The 15872-nt window shown below is 34.1% G+C and overlaps 1 protein-coding gene across 2 annotated transcripts in view; it reads right to left on the bottom strand.

Moving 5' to 3' along the window:
• Positions 1-15872, bottom strand: part of CHD1 (chromodomain helicase DNA binding protein 1) — a 75230-nt gene that overhangs the window by 17770 nt on the left and 41588 nt on the right. For both annotated transcript variants that reach the window (XM_053907184.1, XM_019450627.2), the window contains exons 17-25: positions 15318-15470; positions 12147-12218; positions 11521-11670; positions 5353-5501; positions 4863-4959; positions 4655-4750; positions 2492-2668; positions 1407-1567; positions 68-109 (exon numbers count right to left, since the gene is read on the bottom strand). In XM_053907184.1, the coding sequence (XP_053763159.1) occupies positions 68-109; positions 1407-1567; positions 2492-2668; positions 4655-4750; positions 4863-4959; positions 5353-5501; positions 11521-11670; positions 12147-12218; positions 15318-15470 (1097 nt within the window). The remainder of the gene's footprint in view (positions 1-67; positions 110-1406; positions 1568-2491; positions 2669-4654; positions 4751-4862; positions 4960-5352; positions 5502-11520; positions 11671-12146; positions 12219-15317; positions 15471-15872) is intronic.

The following is a 15872-nucleotide window of genomic DNA, read 5'->3' as shown; positions in this document are numbered from 1 at the left end:
CATAAGTAAATAAAGCTGACGGCATGTAACCCACATGTAATTCTATGAGAATGACAAACATGTTTACCTTTCCAGAGGGCCACCAAACTTCTTGTAACTCTTGATAAACCTAACAGAAAATAATTGTTTGGTTTAAATGTGGGCTTCACTATCCATTAAAAAATAGATTTGTAAATATACAGAAATAAGAAAATACTTGTTAGTTCAAAAATTAATTCAAGGTACTGTTTACTACCAACACAAATGAATAAACTATGCTAAAGACAAAAATGTTAAAACATTAAGATATACCAAGTAAGACAAGACATATTTTTACACCCAGGATGATGTTCAGAAACCAATATAAATAAAACAATAGAAGCTAAATTTTATTTTAGAAATTACTTTATTGTTTTCACAAGACAAGTTCAAGGCTACCACAGGAAGTGTCTCCCAAATTATCAATCATACTACTCCTCCTCAAATTCCAAGTACTGTTTTCTGAATAATACCTTTAACTCAGATGTATGGTATTATACCAACAATGGAAAATAAAAATTTTACTTAAGAACAAAGCTACCCAAGTGGTTGATGGATGAGGGAAAATATCCAGGAAAAGTAGAAGCTGAAATGTTCTTCAACTAAAGACAGAAAGTCCAGCAAATCAGGTGGTCATAAAAGTACTCTTAATAAAATCTAACAATATATTTAGTTTTCTGGTAGAAAGAAGGAGGAAGAACTTTATCAGTCAGGTCTATGGTTTAAAAGAAAAGAGTTACAATGACTTGAAAGAAACAACAAACTCCCAAAATACAGCAATGAGCAACCTTTTCACAAATTTCATAAGCAAAAATTGACATAAACAAAAGTTGGCTGTTATCCCGTTCCCCTTAAATAAACGTGTATAAAGAAACGCGTATTTTGAAAGAGAACTACAATTTATCCTACATGACTATCTTACCTCAATTCCTACCTGGACATATCAGAAATACTTTTAACATTGTTACTTTCAAAAGACAAATCTCAGTGTTAAAGAAAACTAGAAAAATATGGAACTAAAGTATTCTCACATAAAAATAGTAACGCTGGGAATCATAAATGCAGTGAGAAATTTTAATAAACAAATCGAATGTACTAAAATATACATTATTCAATAGGGCCACTATTCTGAACCAGATTAGTAAAAGCAAAAAAATGTAGCAGTCTAAATAGACTAACAATAAATAACATGCAGAGACTAGATAATCAAACTTTATTTTTCATAGCTATAATGAACACCCAAAACCAGAATCATCTAATCCCTGCACAATCATATATTTGCCTCCTCTAAAACTTTCATTTTAATCTTTGAAAATATGGGATTTGTATATTTTATTTCACCTTCTAAAAAAATCAAGTTGAAGTAAAATAGTCTTATGTCATCTTACCGCCGAATTTCTGCATCACTAAATCCTTTGATAGTCTCCCGAGGGATAGTCCGTGGTCTTCCACGTTTCTTTGGCCTTTTCCTTTCTGAGATCGAGTCACTATCAGATCCAGAATATCTCCTACTTCTACTGCGCCTCCCTTCACTTCCATTAAAACTAATCTGGAATTGAAAACAAAAATTTACCGAAGCTTAAAGGCAGCTTCTATGGTAAGAGCAAAGAAAACACTACAAAAGATCAACAGAACAAATTCAAATGTGGTCTGTATATCAAAAATTTCCTATAAATAATATTAAAAAGCAAATAAAACAGAGAAAAACATGGCAGGTTAATGGCAAAGAGTTAGTAACAGCCCTAATGTTTTTTTAAAACATTATCATAAATCAGCAGGAAAATACAAGATTGTCCTTCGGTAAAAATATGAGAAAAATTATCAACAAGCAATTAATCAAATAACATAAACACAGAATTACAGAACCTCACTGCTAATTTTTTCAAATGAAAATTAAAGTAACTATTTATTTATAACATCCATTATTTAACAGAAACATCAAAACATACTTTCTAATAAGTCTTTGGAGTCTTTCCACAGTCACAGTGCATATTCTGAACCCCTAATATGCTGAAGCTAATTCAAAGTCAAGCTTGGTATACAGTTCTCACTCATTCTACCCTCCTTTCATACTTTGACAAGATGTAATATAATGCTATGCTTCCCATGTACCATAAAAGGAGATCGTTTTGGGGTTGGCAGAAATAATCACTAATAAGAAACTGTATATGGGCACTTTCAAACCAAACACATGTTATTTGGCTCCATTTCTTCCTGGGATGTAGGCAGGTTTCCCTGACAAATAGTGCCAAACATTTAGTGAAGAATACCAATTCTATACAAACTCTTCTCAAAACCAGAAGAGGAGAGAATACCTTCCAACTCATTTTATAAGGCAAAAATTATCAAATCAGATGAAAACACTTACAAAAGAAGAAAAGGATGGACCAGTATGCCTTATTAACAAAACCAGATCAGCCCAGATATGACTACTCTTACATCAACAGACATATATTTTAGATTAAAATGTCACCTGTTTTGCACAGTTTCTCATTCTTGGGAGCATATAAATTTCTTCAAGTTCCTTTTGTCTTTCTTCCTCTTCTAATCGTCTTCGTTGATCTTCAGGAATTATTTCCTCCCAATTCTTTGAATTTCTTTCTGGTTCCAACTCAATGTCATCCTCATCCATATTTGAAAAGTTGGCAACCTTAAATTCCAGAATTTTAAGAAACAGTAAGCATTAAAGAAGAACTCATCCTTAAATTACATTTTACATTTCAGAGAAGAGGAAGTGACATGCCAGAACAAGACAATAAAACTTAAATATCCTCAGGATAATGAATATGACTATGGATTGAACCAAAATTACCTGCTAAACTAAGTTCTTTATTATGATTTCTTTATTAGGTCAAAGTAGATCAAACCAAAAGACTTGTAAGAAATCTCTTCCATGAATGATTCTCTTTTGTCCTGCTGCTCAACAAAATTAGTTAAAAGAATAACAAAATAATGTATAGTAACATGCTAATCATCTTCTGCAGAAAATACCACACCAATGCATGTATTACAAAGTGCTGTAGACAATACAATATTCTTATTTTTAGGATCATAATAAATAGTACAAAGAGCTAACAAAACACAAAGAGCTCTGAGTCCATAAACTTACTTAGGTTCCTAGTTTCTTCATCTCTTAAAAAAAAGGATAAAAAGAGCTCACTAACTCTGTGAAGATTAAATGAGAGAATACATTTAAAGAACTATGAAGACTGGTACACAGAAAGCACTCATTAAAGCTAACTGCCAATAGTGGAACATTAAAACTTACAGAAGCTAGATGAAAGAACCTATGCTCACCCTGTGTAAGGAATAACACTGCACAAATAGTGTTCATTTCTCATGTCTATTATTTAAGTGTGATGAAAATCCTAAAGTCAGCAGTATGAGTATCAACTCACTGGTGTAAAAATAATCTGTATTTTGGTTAGCTTATCAGTGACATTTTTTTCAGACTGCCAGTTAGTCAAATTAAAACCAAACAGTATAACTTAATGTAGAGTTCATCACACCAGAATGAGTACTGGTTCCAGAAACGTTTATTTCTCAAGATTAAAGAATAGTCTTCTAACTTATCACCTTGCTTTTAATTCTTGTTCCATTATAGTATATCCTCCACACTGCAGCCAGAGTGATTCACTAAAATTAAAAAAGTTTTTATTCATTGCTATGTCCCTGGTGCATGCCACACTACAGGTGCTCAATAAATAACTGGTGAATGAACAAATGACACAAACTGGACTGCTCCTTAAAACCTCCAGTTTGTGGGGGCGCCTGTGTGGCTCAGTTGGTTAAGCGTCTGACTTTGGCTCAGGTCATGATCTCATGGTCCATGGGTTCAAGCCCCACATCAGGGTCTGTGCTGACAGCTCAGAGCCTGGAGCCTGCTTCGGATTCTGTCTCTCTCTCTCTGACCCTGCCCTGCTTGCTGCTCTCTCTCTCAAAAATAAACACACACACACAAAAGAAATTAAAACAAACAAAAAAACAAAAAAAAACCCTCGCCATTTGAAAAACTTCAATTTGTTGAAAATGGCTATAGAGGAACTGCTTCTTCATACTAAAGTGGCATACAACTTACTCTGTGAGGTTGGTTGACTTCTGCCGCTTTAGGACTGCTTGCAACCTTTTTAGCTCTCATGAAACCAGGAGTATTTATAAGTACTAACAGGAGCTCATTGCTTACTTGGACTGATTAACTTGGATCTTCTTAGTTGTGATAATGCTTAATTTAATCTAATGTCAAAAACTGCAGAACTACTCCAACAAACAGTAGCTAAAAGCCTTTGGTCACAGAAATCTAAATTTAGAGATACCACGTTCCCTCATTTGCCCAAATACTTGAAGACCTGCTATTTGCCAAGCATTTTTTTACATGCTAATTAGGAAATAACTGCCCTCCTCATTCCACTAAATGTATCTATTCATATACAATTTGGTCCTTTCCACATCAAGCTGCTACTGCTTTGTCAGTATAAGGGAGAAAAGTTTTCATACACCATACCAAATTTTAAAACAAAAATGTTAAGCACTTGCTGATTGTGCTTAAAGAGGTTTTAAGAAAACACGTAATGACAAAAAAATAATCACTATCAACTGAAATAATTACAAAGAAAAATAAAAAAGAAAGAAAATCTACCTTGAACTGGGAAAGCAATTCATCTCCTACAGTTAAAGGGCCTGGTTCATTTTCATGAGTTTCAGCCCTCTTCAAGATTTCATCTATATCCATTTCCTGTAATTAGAAAGAAATCTTTATTAAGTATACTTTAATATATTTTAAAGTAAATACACCTTATGCTTATAGTTTAAAGTAATGTCATATATATATATATATTTTTTTTAACCTGGGGCTCTTGTTCTTCTCCTTCAGGTTCCTTAAAAAGTTCCTCAGCACCAAACTTTAAGATGGCTGATAATTCTTCTTTATTGAAAGGAGTAGAACTAAAACCAAGAAAAACAAAAATGCTTAATACTACTAACAGTTAACAATTTAACATTTATGTTGCACTTTTATTAATTATTGACACAGTCAACTCTATGGAAGTTATATGACAGAGTTAGGTGAAATATTTTTAGTTTACTTATTTTAAAAGTAAAGTACTTGAAACCTGGAAATTAAAGGAATTTCTTCCAAGACTTAACAAAATTTGAGTGATAAAAACCAGTAATGAACATGTGCCTTTGACTAGAAATTACTCCAATGCTTTAAAAAATTAAAAAATCACAATACTAAACATAGTGCTTCAAAGATCTGCTTATAGCATGTAACATTTCAGGAAAATGAGTACAGTACGATTATAAAATGACTTTTTAAAAATATATTAAGGTAACTACCTTGACGGGGCAGAACCTGTATGTAGTACTGTCTTCCCAGTTGTGTCCATTCTCTGAATCACAAGATGATCTAAAACCATCTTCTTTTTGGCCCTTTCAAGAATATCCTCTTCAACTGATCCCTTCGTAACTAGACGATAAATATTCACCTGTAAAGATACACACAATGAAAATACAATGTAGCAAAAAGGATTTGTTTTGCTAATGCGAAATACCCAAATACTGTACATAAAGTGAAGCTCATACTATGTGAAATTTTCACTAGTCAAAAATTAAAAAATATATAACAATATATATAAAAGCTAAATTTCTTCAATTTAAAGAGTATTTTATGGTTGTATACTTCTTGCATTTTGAACAGATTTTATTTGCTTTTTATTTTTTTAAAGGGATAACAGTAATTTTTATCTTTTAGCTGAGAAGGAAAAAAAGTGGTAAATTTATAACAATTTCTACCTGTTTCCTTAATTCTAATTAATGTTTCATATTCCACATAGTTCAAAATTCTATGAACCATACCCCAGGTTAATGATGAAATCCTGCCATAAAACGAAGACTTCCAAAATACACAAAAATTGATGTGCAGTAATTTGCCCTATTTCTCAAGGTTAGCAGTTCTGTATCAAATAGCACCCAAAGGGATATTTTGAAAATATATAGGAACATTGTAGCTTTTGCAATGATTAGGTGGGCTTACGAGTACTTAAGAACACAGTGACCTGGGACACTAGACCCTCTGCACTAAATTGTACATTCAGACACAAAGAAAAACTATCCTGAGTCTTTTCTTTCAAATGATTTTTCAAAACTTTTAAAATTATCTTGAGTCTCAATTCACCCTCTATTTCAATGTAAATAAGAGTTTAAATGAACATTATAGTTTTTTTCAGCAGTGCAACTATTGCATGAATCAGCAGATAACTAGACACTGTTTTATTTGGATCTCTACCAAAGTTATCATCTCCAAATGTGTATAGTATTGGTGTCACAAATAAAGCTCCCCTGTATTGCTCATCTATAGTCATTTTGTAGTTCTTGCATGGAAATATTTAACAAGAAATATGAAACACCTGTGTCAGATTTAGAACCAAATACTAGTAAAAAAAAAGGGCAGGTACATGCATATGATTTCACTCATATGTGGAATTTAAAAAATAAAACAAATGATCATTGAGGAAAAAAAGAGAGAAACAAACAGACTCTTAACTACAGAGAATAAAGTGATGGTTACCAGAGGGGAAAGGGGTGGGAAGATGGGTTAAATAGGTGATGGGAACTAAGCAGTGCACTTGTGATCAGCACTGGGTGCTGTATGGAAGTGGTGAATCACACTATATTATACACTTGGAACTAATAATACAATGTATGTTAAGTGGAATTTACAAAAAAACAAAAAAGCAGGTACAAAAGCACAGGAATCTTACCATAGTGCATCAATTATGAAATAATTAAAAACATCTCAAAATCATAAAAATGTATTTATATATTCATTTATATTTTAAATGTTATTAAATAATGTATTAAACAAATGTACAATAATTAATGTATTAAATCATATTTTAAAACATATCCATATTTATATCACATTTGTTTTTACACAGTTTTGTAACATAATGGTTAGAAATACATGTTACCATTATTTTGCCATCTTATTCAGATATTCTTCCCAGAGGTCTACCACACAACTTTCTACAGTATCTTGCCTAACTGGTTCTTCTAATACCCTCTATTTTCTATCACCTATTAGAAAATATGGTGGCCTTTAAATAGTCTTTAAGTAGTTGTTTGAGAAGTATAAACAGAATGTGAGTTCAGCCATGGTCGAGGATTTCGATATAGGAGGTATCTGCTATTTAGTGCAATTAATCACTATTCCCCATCTCATTCATAAAAGAGGTCTATTTTGAGTATTCACATCTACATTAGGCCCAGCTCACTTGTGAGATTACCTTATTTTCTCACCATCTCCTCTATGACAATCTGTAATTTACATTGGCATGTTATTCCTACTTCAAGTTTCCCTCTCTTATAATGTGCAGATAAATTATTAGTATGTAGAATCCAGGCCTTCCTAAAGAAGGAAGAAAGGTCTCAGATACACAACCTAATCTTACACCTTAAAGAGCTGGAAAAAGAACAGCCAATAAAACCCAAAACCAGCAGAAGACGGGAAATAATGAAGATTAGAGCAGAAATCAATGCTACCGAAACCAAAAAACAAACAAACAAACAAAAAAACACATTAGAACAGATCCAATGAAACCAGAAGCTGGTTCTTTGAAAGAATTAACGAAATTGATAAACCCCTAGCCAGTTTGATCGCAAAGAAAAAGGAAAGGACCCAAATAAATAAAATCAAGAATGGAAAGAGAGATCACAACCAACACACCAGAAATACAAACAATAATAAGAGTATTATGAGCAATTATACGCCAATAAAATGGACAATCTGGATGAAATGGACAAATTCCTAGAAACATAAAAACTACCAAAACTGAAACAGGAAGAAATAGAAAATTTGAACAGACCCATAACCAGTAAAGAAATCCAATTAGTAATCAAAAAACTCCCCCCCAAAAACAAGAGTACAGGGCCAGACGGCTTCCCAGGGGAATTCTACCAAACATTTAAGGAAGAGTTAACACCTACTCTCTTGAAGCTGTTCCAAAAAATAGAAATGGAAGGAAAACTTCCAAGATCTTTCTATGAAGCCAGCATTACCTTGATTCTAAAACCACACAAAGACCCCACTAAGAAGGAGAAATATAGACCAATTTCCCTGATGAACATGGATGCAAAAATCCTCAACAAGAAATTGGCCAACTAGATCTAACAGTACATTAAAAAAATTATTCACCACAATCAAGTGGGATTTATACCTGGGATGCAGGGCTGGTTCAATATCCACAAAACAATCAATGTGATTCATCACATCAATAGAAGAAAGAACAAGAACCACATGATCCTCTCAACAGATGGAGAGAAAGCATTTGACAAAACACAACATTTTTCTTGATAAAAACCCTCAAGAGAGTAGTGATAGAAGGATCCTTTCTCAAAATCATAAAAGGCATATATGAAAGACCCAACACTAATATCCTCAAGAGGGAAAAACTGAGAGCTTTCCCCCTAAGGTCAAGAACAAGACAGGGATGTCCACTCTCACCACTGTTATTCAGCATAGTATTGGAAGTCTTAGCCTCAGCAATCAGACAACACAAAGAAATAAAAGGCATCCAAATCGGCCAGGAGGAGGTCAAACTTTCACTCTTGGCAGATGACATGACACTCTATATGGAAACCTCAAAGGATTCCACCAAAAAAACTGCTAGAACTGATCCATGAATTCAGGAGAGTTGAAGGATGTAAAAATCAATGCACAGAAATCAGCTGCATTCCCATACACCAATAATGAAACACCAGAAAGAGAAATCAAGGAATTAAACCCATTTACAATTCCAACAAAACCCATAAAATACCTAGGAATAAACCGAACCAAAGAGGTGAAAAATCTATATACTGAAAACTATAGAAAGCTTATGAAAGAAATTGAAGAAGACACAAAAAATTGGAAAAATATTCCATGCTCCTGGGTAGGAAGAACAAATATTGTTAAAATGTCAATACTACCCAAGGCAATCTACATATTCAATGCAACCCCTATCAAAATAACACCAGCATTCTTCACAGAGGTAGAAAACAATCCTAAAATTTGTATGCAACCAGAAAAGACCCTGAATAGCCAAAGCAATCTTGAAAAAGAAAACCAAAGCAGGAGGCATCACAATCCTGGACTTCAAGCTGTATTACAAAGCTGTTATCATCAAGACAGTACAGTACTGTAACAAAAACAGACACTCCAATCAAAGGACAGAACAGAGAACCCAGAAATGGATCTACAAACATGGCCAACTAACCTTTGACAAAGCAGGAAAGAATACCCAATGGAATAAAGATAGTCTCTTCACAAGTGGCACTGGGAAAACTGGAAGGCGAAATGCAGAAAAATGAACCTGGACCACTTTCCTACACCACACACAAAAATAAACTCAAAATGGATGAAAGACCTAAATGTAAGACAGGGAGTCATGAATATCCTCGAGGAGAAAGCAGGCAAAAACCTCTTTGACCTTGGCCGCAGCAACTTCTTACTCAACGCGTCTCCAGAGGCAAGGGAAACAAAAGTAAAAATGAACTACTGGAACCTCATCAAAGTAAGAACCTCTGCACAGCAAAGGAAACAATCAGCAAAACTAAAAGGCAACCAATGGAATAGGGAAAAGATATTTGCAAACGACATACCAGATAAAGGGTTGATATCCAAAATCTATATAAAGAACTTATCAAACTCAACACCCAAAAAACAAACAATCCAATGAAGAAATGGGCAGAAGACATGAACAGACACTTCTTCAAAGAAGACATCCAGATGGCCAAACGACACATGAAAAAATGCTCCACATCACTCATCATCAGGGAAATACAAATCAAAACCACAATGAGATACCATCTCACACCTGTCAGAATGGCTAACATTAACAACTCAGGCAACAATAGATGCTGGCGAGGATGCAGAGAGAGAGAGGATCTCTTTTGCACTGCTGGTGGGAATGTAAACTGGTGCAGCCACTCTGGACAACAATATGGAGGTTCCTCAAAAAATTAAAAATAGAACTACCATGACCCACCAATTGTACTACTAGGTATTTATCCAAGGGATACAGGTATGCTGTTTTGAAGAGGCACATGCACCCCAATGTTTATAGCAGCACTATCAACAACAGCCAAAGTAGGGCAAGAGCCCAAATGTCCATTGATGGATGAATGGATAAAGAAGATGTGGTATATATACACAATGGAGTGTTACTCGGCAATCAAAAAGAATGAAATCTTGCCATTTGTAACTACATGGATGGAACCAGAGGGTATTATGCTAAGCAAAATTAGTCAAAGACAAATATGTGACTTCATCTGAGGACTTTAAGATACAAAACAGATGAACATAAGGGAAGGGAAGCAAAAATACATAACAATAGGGAGGGGTACAAAACATAAGAGACTCTTAAATACGGAGAACAGAGGGTTACTGCAGGGGTGTGAGGCGGGTGTAGGCTAAAAGGGTAATAAGGTATTAAGGTATTAAGGAATCTGCTCCTGAAATCATTGTTGCACTATAAGCTAACTAACTTGGATGTAAATTTTAAAAATAAATAAATAAATAATAAATTAATAAAAGTGTAAAAAATATATAGACATATATATTTAAAAAGAACTCTGTTTTTTTTTTAAACCTAAATTGGTGTTAGGGCATTAAAATTACCTTCCAAATTCATGTATCCAGTTCAAGGAAGAGGGGCTGCTAAAAAGAGTTGTTGTAAAGAGGGGTCACTGGGTCCGATGATGTTAAGAACTACTACTCTAAATACAAGATTTCACTTAAGGGTGCACAACATTGTTCCAGAGTATTAAAAAATTACAGAAAGAAGTGTACTATATTCCCAATGAAATAGCTTTATGAGAATTATTTGGGTAAAATACTTTTTTAGTTTAAAATGATGGATACATTTTTAAATAGAAAATACGAAATTTTTAAAGGTTAATATAAATGTGTGAAGTCCTTCTGTGCTACTCGTTCATATCTTCTGCATTAAAGAAGTTTGAGAAGCACTGCCCTAGATGGCGGTAAATCAATTAAAATACAACAAACACATCAGAATGATGACAGATGGTTTTTCTCAAGGCCTATTACTGAGAGCAATACAAAAACTACAAATTTAGAATGGCTTGTTTGCATAAAGAATTTTATAGGCAAATGGATAAAATATAGGCTAACTAAAAGGTAGTAATATACTAAGCAAAATCTCTTTCAATAGTTAAAATTAAGTAAATACATTTTAAGGTTTATGTATTGAATGAAAAACACTGTACTCTACAGTTGTAAACACTCTTGACTAAAAGAGAGGGCATGATCCTATTTTGGCATAGTTACCTCAATTCTGTCAAACCTTACAGGTGATTTTGGTAAATCTGAGTTCCTTAGTATTTTACATGTTAAAGAGCAACATGACTGTGTTCCGATGAGGTTTCCAGGAGAATAAACCAAAATCACTTCCAAACACTAATCATAAAAAAAGATTCTAAAAGCAAAATAAACAAAATAAAAAATACCTGTTTCTTCTGCCCGATTCGATGAGCTCTAGCCTGTGCCTGAAGATCATTTTGTGGATTCCAATCAGAATCAAATATAACAACAGTATCAGCAGAGGCTAAATTAATTCCTAGACCTCCAGCTCTTGTGGAAAGCAAAAAGCAGAAATCCTGTAAGAAATTATAAATAGGCTCAACTTTAAATTCTTCTGAACCGTGAATATGAATAATCAGCAAGAGAATTTTACAACTGGTTTTTTGAATTTAAAAGTATTTTACCAATAAAACTGAAAGATAGTTTTAAAAAATACTAATAAAATACAAAAACCTCTAGCAAAATCAATCAACAGGATTCCAAAATACAAATATACATGGAAATAATGAACACCAAATCTACAATGAATTTTAAATGAAAATGGGATAATTTATTTAGAAGCAAATTAACTGTTCTATGCTGAAACAGTATTGATAAGGGCAAAATTCTTCAGATTAACATAAAATACTGATTTTAAAACCTCATTTAGAAAGTAAAACTAGCTAACAAGACTTTTTTTAAAAAAGTCAATGTTTTTTTAAAAAAACAATAATGACAAAAATAATTTACTAAAATTATGACTAAAATTATTTAGTTTTAAAAGCATTCATACCTCTGATCCTTCAGCATTAAAATGATCTAGTGCTTGTTTTCTCAGCTCCCCTTTTATTGATCCATCTAATCTCTAAAATAAAACACATTAAAATACTTCACATAACAGAATCAAATATTTAAAAAGGTATTAAAATCAATCATGAAGTTAAGTATGAAAATGCGGCATTACTTTCATTAAGACTATAAAAGTAGAAGGTACTTGTTAGGCAAGAAAACAATGCCCAAGCATTCTGTCTATAGAGTCTGTGCTCTTAACCATTAGGACTATTTTCCCAGATAATAATAGTAAATAGCATTGGCTATCATTGTGTCTGAGTCTCACTGTAAGAAATAAATTTTACATGTGAATGAGTACACAACTGTACATCCAAAGCAAGTTACATGACACATGTATCATGATATGGCCTCATATATTAAAATCTATTTCATTTTTTCAAAATGTTGGTACAACCCATTAAATTGATTCCCAGATCCATTAACAGGTTACAGTCCACAGTTTTAAAAACAGTGGTGAAATCCAGTGTGGTTAGTGGACCAACAACATCATTGTCACCTGAGAACTTAGAAATGCAAATTTTTGAGCCCCATCCCAGATCTACTGAGTGTACTGAAATCAGAAACTCTGAGAAAAGAGGTACAGCAAAGCCCCTGATTAAAGTTTCAAAGTCACTGATTTGAGTCAAAAAGCCTGCATCTGAGTATCTTCAATATCCATGGGTGCCTTGGGCAAGTGATCTGACTTCATCTTGTCAGTTTCTTTCTTAGGTAATGAACATAATAGTACTTTCTTCATAAAATTCAGAGGATTCAGTGAGAGAACAAAGTAAAACACTTACCACAGTGTCTGGCATATATATTGAGTGCTTACTAAACATTAGCTGATGTCCAAAATTAAAAAAAAAATTTTAGGGTGCCTGGGGGCTCAGTTGGGCTCAGGTAGTAATCCTGCAGTTCTGAGATCCAGCCGCCCCTATCCCCTGAATGGGCTCCACGTAGAGTGGAGTCTGCTTAGGATTCTCTCTCCTTCTCTTTGTCCCTCCCCAGTTCTCACTCTGTCTCTCTCAAAATAAATAAATAAACATTTTTTAAAAATTTAAATGTGCTACTGGTTTCATTTTCACTAAAAATTACTATTAGTAAAAACTTCTTAAAAACAGTGGCATATCAGGGCACCAGGGAGGGTGGCTCGGTCGGTTAAGCATCTGACCCTTCATTTAGGCTCAAGTCATGATCTCATGATGAATAACTCTGAGTCCCACATCAGGCTCTGTGCTGACAGCACGGAGCCTACCTAGGATTCTCTCCCTCTCTCTGCCCCTCTGCTGCTCACTCTCTCTCTTTCACAATAAATAAATTTAAAAAAACAAAACAGAACAAAAAAAGAAAACCCAGTGTATATCATTCATTAAGGCATGATCTAAACTAAAAGAATGTTAAAAATAATTTTCTCTGGGAAATAATACTGGAATGAGAAGGGATTAGGGGCAGAGAACTAATTACCAGCACTTGTTTACTATTTGTTTTGTGTGACCATGTAAACACAATAATTTGTCTAAAAACAAACCAACACAGGAATGGGGTAAGGATAGAGGGGTGGAATGGAAACAGGGTGATAGTTAATAGGGTACTGTTTCTTTTTGAGGTCATAAAAACATTCTAAAATTTATTGTGTTGATGGCTGCCCAACTCTGTGAATATATTAAAAATCACTGAATTGTACACTTTAAATGGATGAATTAATTGCATGGAATGGAAATCACATCTCAATAAAGATGTTAAGAAAATCAAACAATAGTACTTTTTCTATATTTTTCCCTAGCCTAAATGACCATATATTTCTCAATCACGTTCATATCACCAAAGACCTGTCCCTCAAATGATGTCTGTTGAGATTCATCATTATAATTCTACTTCTATTTTATTGCCTGCACTAACATTCATCATTTACTAGCTATGTGAATGTTCACTATGTTCTAGGCACTGTTCAAGAAAGGATTAAATAAGGATTAAATAAATTATTAGAAAAGTACTGAAACTAGCACCTGACTCTAACATTAAACACTCATTCATACTAGCTTTAATTACACTGAATAGATTTCAACATAAACACTGAATAGATGGAATATAAGCTCATTTTGGTCTTTAATACCTTCCCTAAAGTCATCTGAAAGTTTTATTCAGTAAATTATGCATTAGAATAATTATGAGAACATTATTCTTCAGAATCTGTAACAGTCCTGATATTGGCTGACACATAGCAGGCACTGAATAAAAAGTTGTTGAGGGAACAGCATAGCTTTTTTTTTGCGTCTCGCATCCATGAAATACACCCAGGTCAACACTAAACCATCCTGCACACCTAGAAAACTGATTTAAGGATTAACACAACAATCTGCACAACCTAAACTACAGAACTCAGCAGGTACACGGCACGGAGAGGTGAACTGGGGGGGGGGGGGGGGGGGGGGGGGGGGGGCGGAGAGAAGCTGCAGAGGGCAGGGAGCTGTTTTTGCTTGCAGAGAAAGGAGGGAGACGGGGGTCGGGGGGGTGAGCACAGGAAAAAGCACACCCTCCCCTTCACTGCAAAAGAATCTGCAGCAGTCCTGGTAACATTCACAAAGGCTGCTCTCTCTCCCTTCCTCAAAATAAAGCCTAATTCATAAGGCTGCCCATTTACATTTGAGCATAGAAGAGAAATACAAAATTAAAATAAAGACTAGAGGGGCACCTGGGTGGCTCAGTCGGTTAAGCGTCCGACTTCAGCTCAGGTCACGATCTCACGGTCCGTGAGTTCGAGCCCCGCGTTGGGCTCTGGGCTGATGATGGCCCAGAGCCTGGAGCCTGCTTCCGATTCTGTGTCTCCCTCTCTCTCTGACCCTCCCCCGTTCATGCTCTGCCTCTGTCTCAAAAATAAATAAACGTTAAAAAAATATTTAAAAAAAAAAAATAAAATAAATAAAGACTAGAGAATAGAAAAATTGCTGCTAAATATAAGGTCAAGAAGAAAAAAGGGAATAATGACAAATAGAAATGTTTAAAACAGAGATATATTATCTTGAAAATACAGTTTATTAAAAAATCTATACTTCATTTACACAAGAATTTCACAGGTAATTTTGTAAAGATCCGATGAAATTTGTCAACAAAAAGGAAAAAATGAAATGCTTACTTGAAAGGGGAATTGACGGTATTTCAAATATTCTGCAAGTATGTCTAACATCCGCACCATTTGAGAAAAAATAAGAACTCTATTGCCTCGTTCTCTTAGGCGAATTAACAGTTTGTCAAGAAGAATCAATTTTCCGCTACTACGGATTAAGTGCTAGGAAACAATAAATTACAATGGTTAGAGCATGTGAGCATGTGCAAAGAATCAACCAAATGAAACAAATGCCCCAATTAAAACTTTAGCTTCTTTAATTATTGAAAATTGAGATTTTGTATTTTTATAATGTTGAAAAAGTTTATTTTTCAGTTTCCAAAATTTTCTAGAACCTTTTCTAGGATCATTTTTATCTACGATTTAAGCTAAAATTTTCCTTGCCATTTAGCACCTAGGTTTTCACTGTGTTTTGGGGAAAGGGGGGGTGTGTTTCACTATATTTGCTAGTTATTACACTACTTCTCCAAAAATCTCAGCTGAAAAACAATACATTGAAAGCAGCAGCAACTAAACAGCTGAAGGTTAAAAGAAAACAGATTTTAACTTATATGTATCAGCCAC

This window comes from Panthera pardus, unplaced genomic scaffold (assembly GCF_024362965.1).
Source record: "Panthera pardus isolate Hobbes unplaced genomic scaffold, ASM2436296v1 HiC_scaffold_2, whole genome shotgun sequence".
Classification (NCBI taxonomy): Eukaryota; Metazoa; Chordata; class Mammalia; order Carnivora; family Felidae; genus Panthera; species Panthera pardus.
Note: the sequence above shows the minus strand (reverse complement) of the source record. Positions and strands in the feature narration are given on the sequence as shown.